Source organism: Rhinoraja longicauda, chromosome 10, assembly GCF_053455715.1.
Source record: "Rhinoraja longicauda isolate Sanriku21f chromosome 10, sRhiLon1.1, whole genome shotgun sequence".
Taxonomy (NCBI): domain Eukaryota; kingdom Metazoa; phylum Chordata; class Chondrichthyes; order Rajiformes; family Arhynchobatidae; genus Rhinoraja; species Rhinoraja longicauda.
This window is the reverse complement of record NC_135962.1, coordinates 15479273-15500217: the sequence shown is the minus strand read 5'-3', so window position 1 is coordinate 15500217 and position 20945 is coordinate 15479273. Positions and strand designations below refer to the sequence as shown.

The window sequence follows — 20945 nt, the reverse complement described above, 5'->3', positions numbered from 1 at the left end:
GGGGAAAGCTAAGGATGGATCTTGGTGGAAACCAGAAATAGTGATGCAAAAGAAAGAAGCTGCTGAGGTTGATTCCATGTTCCAACTGGGCAGGTAAAGTGTGGAAACAGGCAACGGTGCTCCTACGTGTAAGAAGGAACTACAGATGCTGGTTTATACCAAAGATAGACACAAAGTGCTGGAGTAACTCAGCGGGTCAGGCAGCATCTCTGGAGAAAAAGGATGGGTGACGCTTCGGGTCGGAACACTTCATCAGACTGGAATTGTGCTCCTACCCAGTTGGACAATTCTAGAGAGACATTCAAAGAAATAGTGTGATCAGATGTGTTCAGGTCAGAGAGATTGCATTTGTCATAGTCGTGTGGGAAATAATTTTGTATATCATTTTACTTCCAGCTATTCTTTTGGGGCTGGCATTTTAGAAATTGTAGGTCTGTTGAGAACTTCCTGTTGAGGGAAAATAGGTCTGCACTTTGTTCTTTTATGAAGACAAAAATTGTGCATTTGTCAGACCCGAAAGATGGCGGAATTAAATAAAAAGCAATGGTATGTAACGAGTGGTCTCTGTAATATTTTTTCACGCTGTGGTGTTTGTGTGCAGGTGAACAAAGAATGTGTCCGGGGATTGTGGGCTGGCCAGCAGCAGGAGCTGGTATTCCTGCGAAACCGCAACCCAGAACGAGGAAGCATCCAAAATGCAAAGCAAGCCTTAAGGAACATGATCAACTCTTCATGTGACCAACCAATTGGTTACCCGATTTATGTTTCTCCACTCACAACATCCTACTCGGATACACACGAGCAGCTGAAAACTATCCTGGGAGGGCCCATAAGCATCACAAACATAAGGAATTTCATAGTGTCTACATGGCACAGGTAACTCCTTAACTTGTTAGCATACTTTTGTTCAGGAAAGGAAAATGTCATTCAATGCTGTGGCATAACTAGGTAAGTTTTTATGAATGGATGCAAAACTGAAATCTTGTTGGAACTGACCACAACCGAAATGTCACCCATTCCTTCTCTCCAGAGATGCTGCCTGCCCTGCTGAGTTACTCCAGCATTTTGTGTCCATCTTTAGTGTATAACCAGCATCTGCAGTTCCTTCCTACACATAACTTTCTGTTACTTGCCATTTCTAAATGCATTCTGAGGTTTTGCTTCTCATCAATTATATTGACCCTGGCATTAAATTGTTTTATGCTTGAAATTGATGCCGATGTGGTGCCCTTACTCTATGAACTCTGAGCCTATAAGCAATAGGGAATACTTTTCTTGCAGCAATGATGGTTACTTTTAATTATGCTGCGTGGTTTATTTTTAAAGGGTATATTTTAGGTCAATGGTTTAGAATACTTTCACTTCTGATGTATGTCTAAAAATGCAATATAGACTGACAGGATGCCATTTCTCTTTCTCTTTCTCTGGTTCTGTCTCTGCTAACTATGAAAAGGGTGATCTGAATCCATAATGTATATAGTGAAGAAATACATAATGTTATAATGTTTGCACATTTCAATGCAAAGCTGGCAATATAATAATAATAATAATAATGCATTACATTTATATAGCGCTTTTCATATACTCAAAGACGCTTTACAGGGATTTAGAGAACATAGGGAAGTGAATAAATAGATAAATAAGTAAATAAGTAAACGAACAGAGAAAGGAGACAGAAGGTGAGGTGACCTTCAGTGGTTGAAGGCAGTACTGAACAGGTGAGACTTCAGTGATGTTTTGAATGTGGTGAGTGTGGAGGAGTCTCTGACGGTTTGGGGTAGTGAGTTCCATAGGGTGGGAGCAGCGATGGAGAAAGCCCTGTCCGCCCAGGATCTGAGTTTGGTCCGGATGTGGGGGGATAGGAGATTGGCAGCAGCAGAGCGGAGGGTGCAGGTGGGAGTGTGCCTGTGGAGGAGGTCGGTCAGGTAGGATGGGGCCAGGTTATGGAGGGCTTTGTAGGTCATGAGGAGGATTTTGTACTGGATTCTCTGGGGGATGGGGAGCCAGTGGAGTTTGTAAAGGACGGGGGTGATATGGTCACGGATCGGGGTGTGGGTGAGTAGACGGGCAGCGGAGTTTTGAATGTATTGAAGTTTACTGATGATTTTTGAGGGTGCGCCATAGAGGGGGCTGTTGCAGTAGTCCAGACGGGAGGTGATGAAGGCGTGGATGAGGGTTTCTGCAGCTGTGGAGGAGAGGGATGGACGGAGACGGGCAATGTTTTTGAGGTGGAAGAAGGCTATATAACTTTATAGCTCCAATGTGAGGATGGGGTGGTGATATTATGTTGGCTTATCCACTGCTTACGAGTAATGAGGAAGACACCAATGTGTAGCTCTGCTCTGAACTTACCTAATTGTATGGTGCTCCTCACCATTTTATTTCTTGTTTAACAAAAATTACAAGTAATCCACAAATTCTAACTGGTTTATAACTGTTCCCTTCAGGTTACGGAAAGGGTGTGGTGCTGGTTGTAACAGCGGTGGAAATATTGAGGATTCTGATGTGGGAGGAGTCTCCACTGCCAGTAATAATGTGACTGCAAATGAGTCCCAAAGTACTTCTTCCCATGGAGGTTCTGGACCAGCTGGACATGGGCCTGGAGCAGGACTCCAGCCACCTGTTACAACCAACCCACCCATATTGGGTAAGGCTGCAGAAGTCTATAATACATTGCATCCACCACATCCATGCGGGCAATCAGAAGAGCAATCCGATAGGTTCTGTTCTCCCTCTCCTTTTTCCTTTGTAGAACTGCAACGTATTCTCTGTCAAACATACCCATCAAACTCCCATTTATTTTTATCATCATTTTATATTAAGGGGTGACTTACATTGGCAATTAACCTACCCACACATCTTTGCAACCCATCCAGTCCTGGAGAGTACATGCAAACTGCACATACAGCAGCTCAGGTCTGAATCGAACCTGGGTCCTTGGAGCTGCAAGGCATTACATCAGACATGATCTTTAACAGAGACGACTTTTAATGCACCAGGATACTGCACATGGCCCAAGTATAACTTCTATATCTTGGGTGTTAGCTCGGTCTTTTCTGAGCCAAACCTTTTTTTATAGTTTGGTTGAACTCGCTAGATTCTCTCAAATCAAATTTATACCCATTGTCAAGACTAAGATAGAAGCTAACTCTGGAGTTGCAACAGCTGCAGTATGGATTAATCCTAGGGTGCATCTGCAGTATTCACAATTTTCTTTCTTACAAAGTCCATTTAGTTATTTTTAAATTATTTGAAGGAACACTTCAGAACAAATTGTGAAATATTGTTAACATTTATAATGCATGCCCTTTTTAAATAGAGGATACCTTTTGTATGGAAGTAGAGAGAAAATAATTACTTTTTTTTTCCCAGTTATTTATCTTTCATAGTTTTAGATGGAACTTCTATTAAAGATTTTCCATAAGATTGGAAAAGGAACAGAAATCCTGTGGATTTCTTCATCTTAATATTTTGGAGGGAAACAGCAAATCTGTTTGATTTAGAAAGCAAACAAGGCCTCTATGTCAGCTGCTGAATCAGCTACTTAGCAGCCCTGTTACTGTAGTCACGTTTCAGTTTAGTCCTGAACATACAAGAGTGCGAATTCAAATACTATTCCGGTGAGAGCATTTCTTTGAAATTATTTGTGTCTAACGTTTTTAAACACCACCATTGTAAATTTATTCATTGAGTTATCAAATTTGGACTATGATCTCGGTTTGTCTGTGTTTTACAAGATTCTGTTTATCCTTGGTTTCATAGGGACCAGCCACAGTAGCCACTCAGTACAATCCAGCCTTGTTAGACATTCCCCCGCACGTGCCTCAGTTGCCAGCCAGTCTTCGTATCGGTATAACAGTCGCCATTCTTCCTTACGAACGTCTGCCACTGGCCTGGTACCATGCCGCCGTTCCTCCACCAGCCAATTATCATTGCGAAACCTTCCCAACTCAATCCAGTCTCGACTGTCCATGGTGAACCAGATAGAACCATCGAGTCAGATGGGCACTCTGAGCATACAGTGTGGCCAGCCTTCTTCCAGCAGTTCCAGCCAGAGTATTCCCATATACAAACGCAACACACTAGCAGGACTACTGGGATCAGAAGGTGTCACCAGCGTAGATGTTCAATCCGGCAGCAACTCAAGCACAGCATTTAACACACCTGCCAAAAGAGATGGACCGAACTACAAAGTCCAGGTGTGTACAAACGAAGAAAAAATGTATTTGCACAAGTTGGAAACAACATGTCATAGCATTGTATGTTTACTGTTTTGTTCTTCCATTCAAATCTTAGAGCCACTCATAAACATCCCCGTAGAACTGTACAGGCTCAATGTGAACAATGACACTTGGGACCCAGCTGACAAAACCTAAGCAGCTGTTGCTTTGAGTTTATTCCCCTCGCTTATTGGTTTGTTGTGAATCTAGAGGCTGGAAAGGGCTATCTTTAACATTATTGCCTCTTTGACAAATCTTAAATTAGAACATATGTTACTCACTGCAATTTTAAATTAATGAGAACATATGTTCAACTGTCAGCATGGCTACAAAGTTCCACAGAATATTCTCAAGAAGAGCTCAGGGCAAAGATCTAAGCCATACCTAGTGTAGGGTCCAGGACTGTGCACTAAGTTCTATCTCAATGTTGTTCTCTCTGTCTCTGTCTCCTAATTTGGACAAATTTGCCAGTCATGACTGGGCCATTTGTCATTGAATCAGTATCTCTTCCTCCCTTTTGTTTTAATATAACTACATATTTATGCAGAAGTTTCTGCCTGATTAGTTCACAATGTTGTGGAGGGAACTTTTTTCTCAGCAGTAAAGCAAAAGCACTGAAAAGATTTATTAAAGATGTGCAGTTGAAAGGAGTTGTTCCCTGGTAAATATTTGCAGTATTGATTGACGTACCATTCATTTATGTCCAACTAAAGAATAAGTACGGCACGGTGGCACAGCGGTAGTTACTGGCTCGCAGCACTAGATACCCGGGTTCAATCCTGACCTGGTTGCCCCTGGTGTGTTGGATGCAAAAGTGAAAAAGTGAGATAATATGGAACTCATGAGTGATCAATGGTCAGTGTGGGCTCGCTGGGCTGAAGGGCATATTCATTAATGATATCTGCCTTTTACATGTAGCTCAGGCTTCCCAAAATCTGTATGTGAATAAGCTGATTTTTATTTTGATATTATCAGTATATATTACATTTGACAGTCATAGTCATGCAGCGTGGAAACAGACCCTTTGGCCCAACTTGCCCACACCGACCAACATGTCCCATCTATACTAGTCCAACCTTCCTGCATTTGGCCCATATCCCTCCAAACCTGACCTATCCATGTACCTGCCCAATTATTTCTTGCAAACTTTGCAATAGTCCCTGCCTCAATAGTCCTCTGGCCATATAGCCTCACTTGGCCAACCGTCCATAATGTCACCTCTGATCACCGCAGTGACTTCCTCCTAAACCAATAAAGCAACTCTCTCCCCTTTTACACTCGCCTCTTTCTCTCCAGAAGCTTCTATAGCCTGGAACATTGAGCAGCCAGTCCTGCCCTTCTCTTAACCAGGTTTCTGTAATGGATACAACGTCCAAGTCACACATACTTATCTGTGCCCTAAGGTCATCTGCCTTACCCCTCAGGTCCCTTGTATTAAAATATGTGCAATTCAAACCAACATTCCTTTCTGCCTTTATCCTGCCTATTCTGTCCTCCATATTTTCCCTCATCACCTTCCAAACCAACTTCAAACCTCCTTTTCTTACCTACATCTTTTGTGCCAACATGCATAACAACTTTCAGCTGCTCCCCCTCCCATTTGAGGAGTCGTGCAGCGCTCCAAGATGTCCTGGACCCTGGCACCAGGGAGGCAGCACACCATCCTAGAGTCAATTGACAGGAATTCGTTTGACAGGAATTGATTCAAAGTAGGTCAGCGATATAGCAGATCTAATTGGGGAATGCCCCAGGGCAGGTTTTCAGAGTAAGAACGTTCAGTTAATTAAACAGTAGTTTACTTTGCATGAATGCAGTACGAAGAAAATGTTTTATTTCTGTTCTTCATTTGTTAATATTTGTGTGCTATCACATTGTTTTTGGATGTATTATCCTGGGACAATCCCTTCAAGTTGTGTTTGTGAAATTGAGAAAATTGTGATAAATTTTACAATATAGACTGATGTTGGAACATTAATAATTTCTTGGAGTAGTCATAATTTGTATGGTATAAGTGTCCATTCATTTTTATAGAAACATTGTAAGATATCAGGGAAATCTGTTAATCTTAATCTTTTGTGAAAGAGTTGTATTTAGTTGCTCCAAGTAAATTCATAGAGAGGGTTTAGTTTTAGTTTAGATTATTATTATTGTCACGTGTACTGAGGTACAGTGAAAAACGTTTTTAGTTGCATGCTATCTAGTCCACAAAAAGACTATACATGATTACAATTAAGCCGTCCACAGTGTACAGATACAGGATAAAGGGTACATCATTTAGTGCAAGATAAAGTCCAATTAAAGATGGTTCAAGGGTCTCCAAAGAGGTAGATTCCTCAACCGCAGAACCGGCCAATTTCCGTCTACTAACACTCCCCTCCGCCCAGCATAGCTGGTCCTTATCCATGACAACTTCTCCTTCGACTCCTCCCACTTCCTCCAAATCCAAGGCATAGCTATGGGCACTTGCATGGGCCCCAGCTATGCCTGCCTCTTTGTAGGGTACGTCGAGCAATCACTGTTCCAGGCATACACTGGCCCTATCCCCGAACTCTCCCTCCACTACATTGACGACTGCATTGGTGCTACCTCCTGCACCCATGCAGAACTCACTGATTTCTTCAATTTCACAACTAATTTCCAACCTGCACTCAAATTCACTTGGGCCATCTCCGACAATTCCCTCCCGTTTCTTGATCTCACCGTCTCCATCACAGGAGACAGACTATTGACAAACATCTATTACACACCCACTGACTCCCATAGCTATCTAGACTACACTTCTTCCCACCCTGCTTCCTGTAAAGACTATCCCCTACTCCCAATTCTTCCGTCTACACCGCATCTGCGCCCAGGATGAGATGTTCCATACCAGATCATCGAAGATGTCCTCATTCTTTAGAGAACGGGTGTTCCCCTCTTCCATTATAGATGATGCTCTCACTAGATATCCCGCAGCTCTGCTCTTGCTTCCCCCCCCCCCCCCATTCGTAACAAGGAATCCCCCTTGTCCTCACCTTTCACCCCATCAGCCGTCGCATACAGCATATAATCCTCCGACATTTTCGCCACCTCCAATGGGATCCCACTAATACCCACATCTTCCCATCTCCACCCTTTCTGCTTTCCGCAGAGACTGTTCTCTCCACAACTCACTGGTCAACTTGTCCCTTCTCATCCAAACCACCATCTCCCCAGGTACTTTCCCTTACAATTGCAGGAGATGCAACACCTGTCCCTGTACCTCCCCCCTCGAGTCCGTCCAAGGACCCCGACAGTCTTTTCAGGTGAGGCAGAGGTTCACTTGCACCTCCTCCAACCTCATCTACTGTATCCACTGTTCCAGCTGGTGAGAGGACAGTTCAATGTTTGATAATAGCTGGGAAGAAACTGTCTCTGAATCTGGAGGTTTGTGTTTTCTGACTTCTATACTTCTTGCCTGATGGGTGAGGAGAGAAGTGGGAGTGATTATGCTGGTGGTCCTGCCAAGGCAGCGTCTTGCGGATTGCGTCCATGGACGGGACGTTGGTTTGCGTGATGATCTGGGCAGCGTCCACGATTCTCTGCAATTTCTTGCGGTCTTGGTTGAAGCGGTTCCCAAACCTTGCTGTGATGCAACCTGATCAAATGCTTTCAATGGCACATCTGTTGGTGAGGATTGTTGGGGACATGCCAAACTTTTTTCAAAGGAAGTAGAGGCGTTGGTGTGCTTTCTTGGCCATTGCTTCAATGTAGCTAGTCTAGGACAAATTGCTGGTGATATTTATTCCATGGAATTTGAATCTGAGTGCAGTACTTCCACTCAATTTGCTTAAAAAGCAATCATCTCTCACTCGTTGTCCAGGGCTTTAATTCCCAACAGTATTATTGATTAGTTTGTTAAACTTGCATTAAATAACAGCAGAATGAAGCATAAGAGAGCCTCTCAAAATAGTAGTTCTGTAATATTCTCAGAGCTGTTAAGTGATTTAGGTCTGTGTTCTACGTGGTACACCTTCAGCCATTTCCCCACAGGAATTATGTCCTTTGATGGTGGAAGTGGCATTCTTTTTTTAATAAAGGCTGCAGGAGGAATAATAAGGCCACTGGATTCAACAGAGGGGCAAAATCTGTGTTTTAGACAGGTCTGAAAATCCCACGGGACAACAGAAACACTTCATTTTTTGCAATCTGAATATTGTAGTAAAATTGGAATCTGGCTGCCAGTGACCCGCTATACCATGTTCCACACTGGATTTAGACACTGATCCCAAATTGCAGCCCAGTCAAAGGTGGCTCAGTGGTACAGCTTGCAGGGCAGCTGTCTCAGTGGCAAAGACAGAGGTTTAATCCTGACCTTGGTTGCTGCATCCAGATTTCCCCATGTGGCCCTTTGCACACCGGCGAGACCAAGGATAGATTCGGCGACCGTTTCACACAACACTTACACTTAGTCCACCAAAGCCTACTGTATCTCCTGTTTGCTAACCATTTTAATTCCTCTTCCGATTCCCATAGTGACCTTTCTGTCCCGGGCATATTCTATCACAGCATCTCATATTACGCTTAGAATGATATCTGGATTGAGAGTATTAGTTACAGGGCAAAGTTGATTTCCCTGGAACACTGATGGTTGCAGGAAAACCTCTTGGAAGTGTATAAAATTATGAAAGGCATGGATAGGGTAGATAGAGGGGAATTCTCCAATTTTAGGTAACTGCAAACACGTAACCTCCCCCACCCCTCCCCTGTGCCCCACCTGGACTCGCATCTATGTCTCCCCTCTCCTCTTTCTACCTACATGCCTCCCTCTACCCTTACCATCCACTACTCTCTTTTCCACATCTCACACCTTGCCTTTTCACCCCCGCCCTTTGTCTAACCACCTGCTGATCAAACTTCCCCTCCTTTCCTCACCTGTAGCCACCTATTACTTGCCATGATTTGTCCTGCCTTCCTCTCAGATTTTTCAGTGAATTAGTCCATTTTAAGATAAAATATATCACGTATGCAGTATTTAGTTCAAGGTAACCGTTGCCTCCATGAAATTTTTTAATATTGTTGAATTTAATGAAAACAACTTGTGAATTGTAGATTTTGTGAAGTTTAAATCTGATTGGCACTACTGATTGTTTCAATTTAAAAGAAATTGATTTGAATTTCTAACGTGACAAATCATAATTGAGTAGCTCAGAGATGCTGAGCTGCATCCTGTGCTGCAGTTGTTGGGCATTCTCTTAATGATCTAGAGCACAGTATGCTGTGGGAGTTTCAGTGATCAAAGTAAACACTAATGAAGAGCCCAGGTGGTGCTTCATCCATCACATCCGTGGTGACGGGTAGAAACCAGAGCAAGAACACAAACGTTCCCTCCCATAGAATCAACATAGAAATAAATACTCATGCAAAGGTATTTAATTTATCCTGGATGCTATTTATGAGGCTCCTTACAATGGTAGATCCTAATAAGTTTGCAATTTGGAAATGCTGAATATGGTATAGAAATTTTGGAAATGGATTCCGCAAATACATTTTCTATTCAAATGGTAGAGCATTGTGTAAAATAATTTGCCGGTTGATGTTAGTGCTTTTTTTGTCATGGCTATTTGCAGATCATTGATACTGGCCAAATCATGGAAGCCATCAATATGTCCAAGAGGAGAGAACTGTACTGGCCAGATGAAGCAATCAGAGTGCGAGCTGGTCGAATCAGTTGGAAAGACTGGAGTCCTCGGGAGGGCATGGAAGGCTATGTAAGTTGCCATGTCCATCAATATTATCAAAAGTACAAGTTCAGCTGTTCAGTATGGCACATTGTAGGGCACCCAAAGGCTAGAGTGAATGTTAGTGAGAGATTTGGTGGAGAACAGGACAGTGAGGTTGTTAAAGTGTGCATCTTTGCAGGGAGGCTGCGATACTAGTATATCCAAATGAGAATATGACAATTGATAATAAAAATATTTGAGACTTTCTTATAATAATTCACTATAGAACAAGTTGAAGAGCAGCTATTTTAGATCTTGTATTGGGTAATGAGATTGAAGTAATTAGCATCACAGTGACAAATTCTCCAGGAAAATTGAATAATATGATAGCATTTTACATTAAGCCTGAGAATGGTGTACTCAGCTGCAAGGAGAGGTTGGCCAAACTTGAATTGTTTTCTCTGGAGCGTTGGAGGTTGAGGAGAGAACTAATCAAAGTAGATAAAATGATGAAAGACATAGATAGGGTAGACAGTCAAAACCTTATTCCCAGGGTGTAGCTTTAAGGTGAAAGGTAGAACATTTAAAGGAGGTTCAGGAGTTTTGTGGTTCAATGCCTGGAATGGGGGCCAGCGGTGGTAGTGGAGGCAGATACAACAGTGGCATTTAGGAGGCTTTTAGACAAGCACATGAGTGTGGAGAGATGTTGATCATGTTTGGGGATTAGTTTAATTGGCATCACACTCAGCACGCACATCATGAGCTGAAGGGCCTGTTCCTGTGATTTATTCTGTTTTCTACGGCATCTTGAATTTAATGTCAATTTCATTAATATCTAGGTGAGTTTATTGATATTGATTTGGAATTTGAATGAGACAATTTAAGCAGATAATAGCAAATATTCAAAGAAGTATTTGTATTTTCAGTTACATTGTATCGAAAAATTAAAATTGTTCTGGCAAAGTGATTAATACAAAACTGACCGAGATAACTTAGAATATTATTAGATGAAAATAATAGTATTACGGGTAATAGTAATATTGAGAATTTTTGAATCTAGCAAAGAATAAACAAAGCATTTTGAGGAAATAATTGAAACATGAGAACATAGTAAGGAATGTAAAAAAGTTGTAAGTGGCTACGAGGATCTATAAAAGTGAGTAGCTAACAGTATTGAACACATTAGCTGTGACTTTCCAGAGGTTTGGAAAACATTTTTTTTTAATTTTGTGATAGTACGTGCTGGTACAACATTTTAGCACTTGTAAAAAGTTAAAAACTAGATATTTGAATTTTTAATATTACAAAAAAATTACTAAAGACACCAAGACCAATGGTCGATACCAGCACTATTTTGTCTACAAAAAAAATGCACTGGGTAAATGTAACAATGCTATTCAAGAAAGGATGATATAGAGCAACTGGAAACGATGGACCCATTATCTTGATGTACAGGAAAGAACTGCAGATGCTGGTTTAAAGTGAAGGGAGACACAAAATGTTGGAGTAACTCAGCGGGTCAGACAGCATCTCTGGTGCGAAGGAATGGGGTGGGCAAAGATAGAATGTAGTCAGAGACAGTAAGACTAGTGGGCGAACTGGGAAGGTGGAGAGGATCAAGAGGGAAAGCAAGGGCTATCTGAAGTTAGAGAAGTCAATGTTCATACTGCTGGAGTGTAAACTACCCAAGCAAAATGTGAGGTGCTGTTCGTCCAATTTGCGTTGGGCCTCACTCTGCCAATGGAGGAGGCCCAGGTCGGAATGGGAGGGGGAGTTGTAGTGCTGAACCATGGGAGATCAGGTAGGTTAAGACAGACTTAGCGGAGGTGTTCATCGAAACGATCGCCGAGCCTGCACTTGGTCTCACCGATGTCCATGGTCCCCCATTCGTAACAAGGACAGAGTCCCCCTTGTCCCCACCTTCCACCCCATCAGCCGTCGCGTACAGCATATAATCCTCCAACATTTTCGCCACCTGCAATGGGATCCCACTACTGGCCACATCTTCCAATCTCCACCCCTTTCTGCTTTCCGCAGAAACCGTTCCCTCCGAAACTCCCTGGTCAACGCGTCGCTTCCCACCCATCCCCCCGTCCCCAGGTACTTTCCTCTGCAATCGCAGGAGATGCAACACCTGTTCCTTTACCTCCCCCCTCGACTCCATCTAAGGACCCAAACAGTCTTTCCAGGTGAGGCAGAGGTTCACTTGCACCTCCTCCAACCTCATCTACTGTATCCGCTGTTCCAGCTGTCAGCTTCCCTACATCGGCGAGACCAAGTGCAGGCTCGGTGATCATTTCGCTGAACACCTTCGCTCAGTCCGTTTTAACCTACCGGATCTCCCGGTGACTCAGCACTTAAACTCCCCCTCCCATTCCCAATCTGACCTTTCTGTCCTGGGCCTTCTCCATTGGCAGAGTGAGGCCCAGCGTAAATTGGAGGAGCAGCACCTTATATTTCGCTTGGGTAGTTTGCACCCCAGCGGTATGAACATTAACTTCTCTAACTTCAGATAGTCCCTGCTTTCCCTCTCTATCCCCTCCCTCTTCCCAGTTTTCCCACTAGTCTTACTGTCTCTGACTACATTCTATCTTTGTCCCGTCCCCTCGCCTGACATCAGTCTGAAGAAGGGTCTCGACCCGAAACGTCGCCCATTCCTTCCCTCCAGAGATGCTGCCTGACCCACTGAGTTACTCCAACATTTTGTGTCTCCCTCCCATTATCTTGATACCAGTTGTCAGAAATTTGCTGGAATCTAACATTTCTTAAAGTGGTTTCAGGGCACAGAAAATCATTGTTGCTGTCAGCCTGGTTTTGAAAAAAAGAATATTGAGTTTGACAGATTTTATAGTTTTTGAGGATATAATTAGCAGGAAGAACAATGGATGTCGTGCATCAGGATTTTCAAAGTCATTTAATACAAAACAATGGCTCTTGGGGTTGGTTTTATGTAGAAATGTTATTTAAAAAAACAATTTAAAAAAATGTATGAAATCTGCAAACTGAGGGGACAGCCAAGAAGATGCAGATGGTATTTAATGTGTGGATATGAAGAAATTATCTTTTGTATGAAACAAAAAGCAAAGTTTTTCAATGCTGAGTAATTATCAAGCGTTATTTATTGTACACAGGTTCCCTCCTAGTGCTACCCCACTGAGTGTTGATTCGTCCTAGTTCTTTGATTGTGTCTGGGCGTTCATAGGTACGTGCCTCCTTACGACATGGAGGTTGCGTACTGCATTTTTGGGAACCTGGCATGAATTATGCCTTTTGAAGGAGCTCTCCGAACAACTCGGTGTGAAAAAACTGCTTGTAAGGGCTAGGTGGGGTAGGCTGTCGTGCATGGTGTGGCCACTCAGATGCAGGGTGAATGTCGCCCATTGCTGGGGATGAAGCAACTGCTCCATATGTTGACAGAACCATCCAGTTCCCAGTCTCTCTCATTGCCTGCAACTGGAAACAATGGAAGTTGCCGTCTCACCTCTTTCTATGGCCACACATCTCTCCCTAGCTTGTAATTTCTCCATGGTATCAAGCTCAATGGACAAGAGAGACCATATCAAGCACATTAGATTTGTGGGGCGGGCAGAACATAGTCCAAGTGTAAGTCGGCCTCACAACATCAAACTGTAGCTGATTTATTATTGTGGGAGCACAAATTGAGGGTGGGGGTTCACACTATATTCAACTACCTACTATAATAACTCCTTGTGCTGTTTCCAGAGGCACCTTGTTCCTGGGAATGCATTCTGCATGTCATGAGGTACGAGATTGCAGTGGGTTTAAATTGTTGAAATATGTAGAAACTATAAACATTTAAGAGACCAGAAATAGCAGGTAAAGGCTACTTAATTCTGGAGGCTGCTGCACCTTTCAGTAAGATCAAGGCTGATCCACTTTCTCAATAATAATAATATAATAATAATAATAATAATAATAATAATAATAATATTCATTTATTGTCATTGCAACGAGTACAACGAAATTAAAAAATAGCCAATCCTGACGGTGCGTACAAACATATATGCAATAAATGCAAAAACAAATAAATACATAAATACAATTAAATACAATTATATTAAGTACAAGATTTTTTAACGGTGTTGCCTAGTGCAAAGGTAGTGTTCAGTTCTCGTATGGCCCTGGGGTAAAAACTGTTCTTAAGTCTGTTTGTTCGGGATTTGATCGACCTGAAACGTCGACCAGAGGGCAGATGAACAAACAGACGGTGGCCGGGGTGGGATGGATCTTTTATTATTTTGCCTGCTCTACTGAGGCAGCGTAGGCTGAACAGGTGCTCCAGGGAGGGCAGTGAGCAGCCGATGATCTTCTGGGCCGTCGTGATGACCCTCTGAAGGGCCTTCCTGTCCTTTTCTGAGCAGCTGGCATACCATGTGGTTATACAGTATGCCAGCACACTCTCAATGGAGCAGCGATAGAAGGACAACATGAGCTTCTCCTGCAGGTTGGTTTTCCTGAGGATCCTCAGGAAGTGGAGTCTCTGCTGTGCCTTCTTTACTGTGGTGATGGTGTTGGTAGACCAGGTAAGATCCTCTGCGATGTGCGTACCCAGGAACCTGAAAGCTGGTACCCTTTCCACACAGACCCCATTGATGTAGAGTGGGTCGTAATCTACACTGGTTTTTCTAAAGTCAATTATAAGTTCCTTTGTTTTGGAGGAGTTCAGGACCAGATTGTTCACTGAACACCATGCTGCCAGCCTTTGGATTTCATCCCTATAGGCTGTCTCATCTCCTTCTGAGATGAGTCCAACCACAGTCGTGTCATCCGCGAACTTGATGATGGTGTTGGTGGGATGGGTGGGGGCGCAGTCGTGAGTGTAGAGGGAGTAAAGGATGGGGCTCAACACACAGCCCTGTGGTGAGCCGGTGCTCAGTGTAATGGTGGAGGAGAGGTGAGGGCCTATTTTGACGGTCTGGGGGCGGTTGGTCAGGAAGTCCTTGATCCATTGGCAGATGGTTTGGGAAAATCCAAGGTCGGAAAGTTTGGTGACCAGTCTGCTCGGGATGACCGTGTTAAAGGCAGAGCTGAAGTCGAGGAAGAGCATCCTCACATAGCTCCCCTGGTGTTCAAGGTGGGTCAGTGCAGTGTGAAGAGCAGTGTCGATGGCATCCCCTGTAGACCTATTTGCTCTGTAGGCAAACTGGTGTGGGTCAAAGGTGGGTGGGAGGCTGGCTTTGATGTGCTGCAGGACCAGTCTCTCGAAGCACTTTGTGATGACCGGTGTGAGTGCTACCGGACGGTAGTCGTTAAGACCGCTGATGACAGACTTTTTCGGCAGTGGGATGATTGTGGCGGACTTCAGGCAGGGAGGGATGGTGGATTTTAAAAGGGACAGGTTGAAGATTTTTGTGAAGACCTCAGATAATTGGTCTGCACATTCCCTCAGCACTCTGCCCGTCACACCATCGGGGCCTGCAGCTTTCCTGGGATTCACTGCTCTGAGCACGCGCTTAACATCATACTCCTGCACAGTGAAGGTGTTGCTGTCAGGTGCTGGAGAGGGTGTTATGTCTGCCACAAGTCCACTTTCCCATCTGATTCCCTTGGTGTCCATGAATCTACCAATTTCATCCTTGAATATACAAAAATGCTGAATATCGACAACTTGTTATGTTAGAGAATTCCAAAATATGCACCCTTTATGGTAAAGAAATTTCTCATTTTAGTTCTGAATAGACCACCCTTTGTTCTGAAGTGAGGCCAATTAGTCCATGGCTTTCCAGCTAGAAGAGACAGCCACCTGAAATCTATCCCGTTAAGCCCTCTCAAAATAGTAATCCTTTATTCTTCTACAGTGTGGGCAGACCAGTTCTTTTCTACTTCTGGAATAATCTCCCTTATTCCTTCAGTATTGCATTTAAGTGTCATCATAGAAAAATCTCCAGAACAGGGTTTGAAAGCCACCTTGTGATTCCGAGATGATATTTTTTACCACTGAGCTGTAGCATTGTGTGTTTCTACCCCCAGGTGTTGCAAGGAATAGGATAAACAAGAGAAACCTGCAGTTTATGCAATACAGAAAAATGCCTCATCAACATTAACAGCACTGAGACCTAATCCTTTTTTATTGAAAAACAGCGCTCTGCAGTTTTTTTGTTAAAATTTGCACTGTAGGGATTTTTCAGATTGATGCTGTAAGTTAGAATTTCTCCCTCTTCAACTCGCATGCTGATCCTGCATTAATTCAAAAATCACTGGACAAACACATGCTAACCTCTATAACACAAGTACACAGGAGACATTGCATGGTGCAAATTAGCTGTGACACAACGATGAGCAAAACAGTTCATGTTTTTTCTCTCTGAACTTGTGCATGTTACTTACATATCAATTGTGCAATCATGCTGTAAAACAGATGAGACTACAGCTCAGCTGTACAAAAAAAACATACAATGATTGAGCATGACGAGACAATTCAAAACTGAAAAGGTTTCTCTCCATCCACAGTGTTTTGATGCATAGTAGAAGTCAAATTAGTCTGAAGACTGTAATTTCCAGGAATAAGACAGTCAAAGTGTGTGCAAAATCTGTGCCATTGTCAAAAGCATTGTTTTGGGACTGCACCCATTTTGAGGTTCCTGCATAACCTTAAGCGAATGCTGAGTTGATGCTATTTCCTGAATCCCTTCTCCTGAATCATCTTGAAATAACCAAGTTTGTCAGATGGCAACATCTGTTGGCTGGGGCAACCTTTCATACAAGAGTAGGAGAGAGAACCAAGGTTGTTTATGAGTTGATTTTCAGAACTTCAAATAACATCATAGCAACTACCACCTGGAGATACAGATTTTCCCCTTGGTGTTTTAGTTTAGTTTAGAGATACAACATGGAAATGGGTCCTTCGGCCTACCAAGTCCACAATATCTATTGGTCATCTGTTCACACGGGTTTTATTTTATCCCGCTTTTATACAGCAATTAACTTACAAACCTACATGCCTTTGGGGTGTGGGAGGAAACCAGAGCACATGGATGAAGCCCATGTGATCACAGGGTAAACGTGCAGATTCTACACAGACAGTTCCCGAGGTCATGACCAAGCCAGGTTTCTGGCGTTGTGAGGCAGCAACTCTACCAGTTGCACCTCTATGCCACTGATTTCCTTCCACATCTTAAAGACATGTTGGTTGGTCGGTTGTTTAATTGACAACTGTAAATTATACCTGCTTGGTTAATTCGTGGAGGAAGGTGGAATTTGGAGAATGGATTGCAATAAAATCAGTGGGGGAACAAGATTGTTTTCAGAGCCAGGATAGACTCATTAGGCGTCATTTCATGTCATAATAAAATAGGTCGTTTCAACCTATGATGTACTTCCTAGCCCTAAAAATCTTAACCAATGGCTGGGCGAAGATCCATCATGCCCCCTGTGTTCAACACCAGCCACGCTTAAGCACATCCTCACTGGGTGTAAAGTGAGTCTCTCCCAAGGACGGTACACCTGGAGGCATAATCAAGTGCTCAAATGCCTGGCAGCGACTCTGGAAAGCAGGAGAACAACCAACAATGCCCTACCGCCCAGAACAACCAACCCAGTTATGCCAATTGCCTTTGTTCGGGAGGGGGAACAAAGGCAACGGAAAATTCCACCAAGGACCAGGTTTGGACAGCTGGAGGCAGCCCAGGACTGGCAGATGCTGGTGGATGTGGACCAACGGCTTACGGTTCCATCAGATAGCCGTCACCAACTTGAGGCCTGATCTTGCCCTCTGGTCCAACTGTCAGCACATGGTGTATTTTGTGGAGCTCACAGTTCCTTGGGAGGATGCTGTGCAGGAAGCCTTCGAAAGAAAGAAACTGCGATATACAGAGCTTGCAGTGGAGGCAGAACAGCGGGGCTGGAGAACAAATATCTGCCCGGTAGAAGTTGGATGTCGGGGCTACGTGGCAACATCAACTGTAAGACTGATGAAGGACCTGGGGATCAGCAGACAAGCCCTATGCCAGGCCATCAAGGAAACGTCAGGGGTGGCAGAGTATCCAGTGCTCTGGATATCCAGTGGCTCTGGCTGAAGAGGAAAGACCCCATCTGGTCTCCCAAATAAGCCGGCTAGGCAGATGCAGAGGGGGGTGGTTCTGGGACGCCAGAACGCACCGCTGAGCCTACTGGAGACGTTGTGGCCCCAGTCAGCGAAACGTCGATGAAAGTAGGAGCCCACTTGATAACCCCAATGACGTGTCTGCCTAGCCTTTCTCAGATTAATTCCCGGAATGGCGGGACTGTCATATATTGAAAGACTGGAGCAACTAGGCTTGTATACACTGGCATTTAGAAGGATGAGAGGGGATCTTATCGAAACGTATAAGATTATTAAGGGGTTGGACACGTTATAGGCAGCAAACATGTTCCCAATGTTGGGGGAGTCCAGAACAAGGGGCCACAGTTTAAGAATAAGGGGTAGGCCATTTAGAATGGAGATGAGGAAAAACATTTTCAGTCAGAGTTGTGAATCTGTGGAATTCTCTACCTCAAAAGGCAGTGGAGGCCAATTCTCTGAATGCATTCAAGAGAGAGCAATATAGAGCTCTTAAGGATAGCGGAGTCAGGGGGTATGGGGAGAAGGCAGGAACGGAGTACTGATTGAGAATGATCAGCCATGATCACATTGAATGGCGATGCTGGCTCGAAGGGCCAATGGCCTACTCCTGCACCTATTGTCTATTAACATCGGAGGAGCGTAGGTGAGTGCTTAAGCCTCCCATCACCACCAGGAGCAAGTTGAGAGTTGGCACTTTGGATTTTAACATAACGTCCTGTGTATTTGAAAACATTCAATACTTTACTGAAAGGGGAATATTATGCTGGCTCATAGAATCATGCAAGTTACAAAAAGGTTCTGTTCCTGAGAACTATAAGCTGGAAATGAACTAAAACAATGTGTGGGAGAGGATCAGAGCGAGGAGGTGCAAACAGAGCAGCCACTCGCCGGCCTCATTGACTCATGTCTGCTCAGTCTCCCAGGTCTGCTCGGCACAACCCAACCTCCAGTTGTTGCGGTGGGAGAGGAGTGTGGAATCTCTCTGGCAGAAGATGCTTGCTGCCCGATAGCACCCACCAAATCCACCCCCTTCCGTCCTATGGTCTACCAAATACTTGCTCATATTTACGGGGATGTCCATAACCCAGTGAGGACTAGTATCAGACAAAAAAAAACACTTCCTTTTTTTTCCACAATGGATTAGACAATCATGTTGAAAAGTCAGAGAGGCTGCCTTATTCTAGATTTCCAGTCTTAATGCTACAGTAGGGAAACATTGCAAGGAGGAAAGTGTTGCTTTGGCTTTCTGGTAAGTTAATAATTGACTTCAAAGTGGGCTCAGTTCTGTAATTATTAATAAAAGTGCATCATAAAGTAGGAAAAACTAAACAAGGTATTAATTTGTATGCTATTAATAGCCTTAAATACATTATTAAATATTGCACAATGAGTATTTTTATGAAAAGTTAATTGCTATTTCATGTTTTTTTTTAAATTGAATACTTCCTTTTCTCTATACTCATCAGGTGATTCACCGTTGGGTGCCTTGCAGCAGAGAGCCAAGTAGCAGATCCCATATAGACAAGACTATCCTGCTGGTTCAGATTGAAGACAAGTATGTTCCTATCATTGAGACCGGGGTCCTAGAACTCGGAGCTGAAGTTTGAAATACTTGTGCTGGATGGAGAACAGAGTAAATCTTGCCCTGCCTTCCTGTGGTCCAACTGCATTACTGCAACAGATGGAGGTGGGAAAGATAATCCAGAATTTAATTCATTGCAGTCAAAAGCTTTCAAGGATTTTGCTTTGTCAGATCTCAAATGAGGTGAAAATGTGTCCTGCACGGATGCAGGACACTGATTTAAAATTATAATTTGTCTTTTTTTTAAATAAACATTAAAAAAATTCTATGCATCTCATATGCTTTAAGGAACACGTTCTAAGTTGTAAGTAGATTTTGTTGAGTATTTTGTCTGTTTTTATTTATTTGCCAATACTGAATGCCATAGTTTCATACAGTGCATGTTTAAACTCTTTAAACTTTTTTGAAGTTACTGATAGATTATACTTCTGTTGACCATACAAAAAACTGTTTAGTTTGATCATTTCACTACTGTCTCATTCCTTCTGAGTCATGACTGTGTTAAAAACAACTGCACTAATTAACAACAATGCACTAAATATTCTGAGGTTACTCAGAGCTTTTTATTTATATAAATGCCATTATATTTTAAAATGCCTTTCAGGATGAGAACTTTAATCATCAACCCATGTCATGCTACAATCTCACTTTTTCTCCTTTTCTTTTGACTTGAAATTTCCTTTTTGTTTCAATAGAACATGTAAACAGTTGTATAATTTTTTGATATTTATTACTGTGAACTTTTGTTATATAATCTTTAATTTCTGTGTATTCAGGGAAAGAAATTTTAAGATAAAGTTAAGTGGGTTCGGCAGTAGTTTTGCTGGACTGAATTGCAAAATGACTGGATACAGTTAACTGTTTCCTCACAGGCTGTGCAATTTAACCCCCTCCCCTCTGTATCAAAGGAACAACCATCACAAAACATATATCAAAGGGGACGGGTGCTTATGTGTGTGTATACATAAAACTTGTAAATAATGTAGTTGATGTTTAAATAAAGATGACAGAAGCCTAAGTGATTTTTCTCCACAGTGTACTGCATCTGAAACAAAACAGTATTGAAATTATGATAAATGAACACAATTTTATAATAAAGCAATTCCTAATTGGTGCAAGATTTCTGCCTCTAATTTAAGCTGCTTTGTAATATAAATTGGTTTACTTTCCTCCAGTCACAACCTTGGGTAAATCTGATCCAATTATTTACTTAATCATTACTTCAAGAATAGATTAAATTGGCCATATTACTTAAAGGTAAGTTTGCCTCCACTTAAGCCATAGGAACAGAATTAGGCCATTCAGCCCAGAGTCCCCTTTCCCTATCAATCATGCTGATTTTTTTGTTCCGCCTCTCCACCCCATCCTCCTGTTGCTTGAAGGGCTAAATATTGACAAGT

At 42.9% G+C, this 20945-nt stretch overlaps 1 protein-coding gene across 4 annotated transcripts in view; it reads left to right on the top strand.

Moving 5' to 3' along the window:
* Positions 1 to 20678, top strand: part of pcnx1 (pecanex 1) — a 224476-nt gene extending 203798 nt beyond the window's left edge. For all 4 annotated transcript variants that reach the window (XM_078406252.1, XM_078406253.1, XM_078406250.1 and 1 more), the window contains 5 exons: positions 602 to 876; positions 2448 to 2647; positions 3763 to 4199; positions 9809 to 9949; positions 19430 to 20678. In XM_078406252.1, coding sequence (XP_078262378.1) covers positions 602 to 876; positions 2448 to 2647; positions 3763 to 4199; positions 9809 to 9949; positions 19430 to 19570 — 1194 coding nt within the window. In that variant the 3' untranslated portion in view covers positions 19571 to 20678. The remainder of the gene's footprint in view (positions 1 to 601; positions 877 to 2447; positions 2648 to 3762; positions 4200 to 9808; positions 9950 to 19429) is intronic.
* Positions 20679 to 20945: the final 267 nt, after the last annotated feature.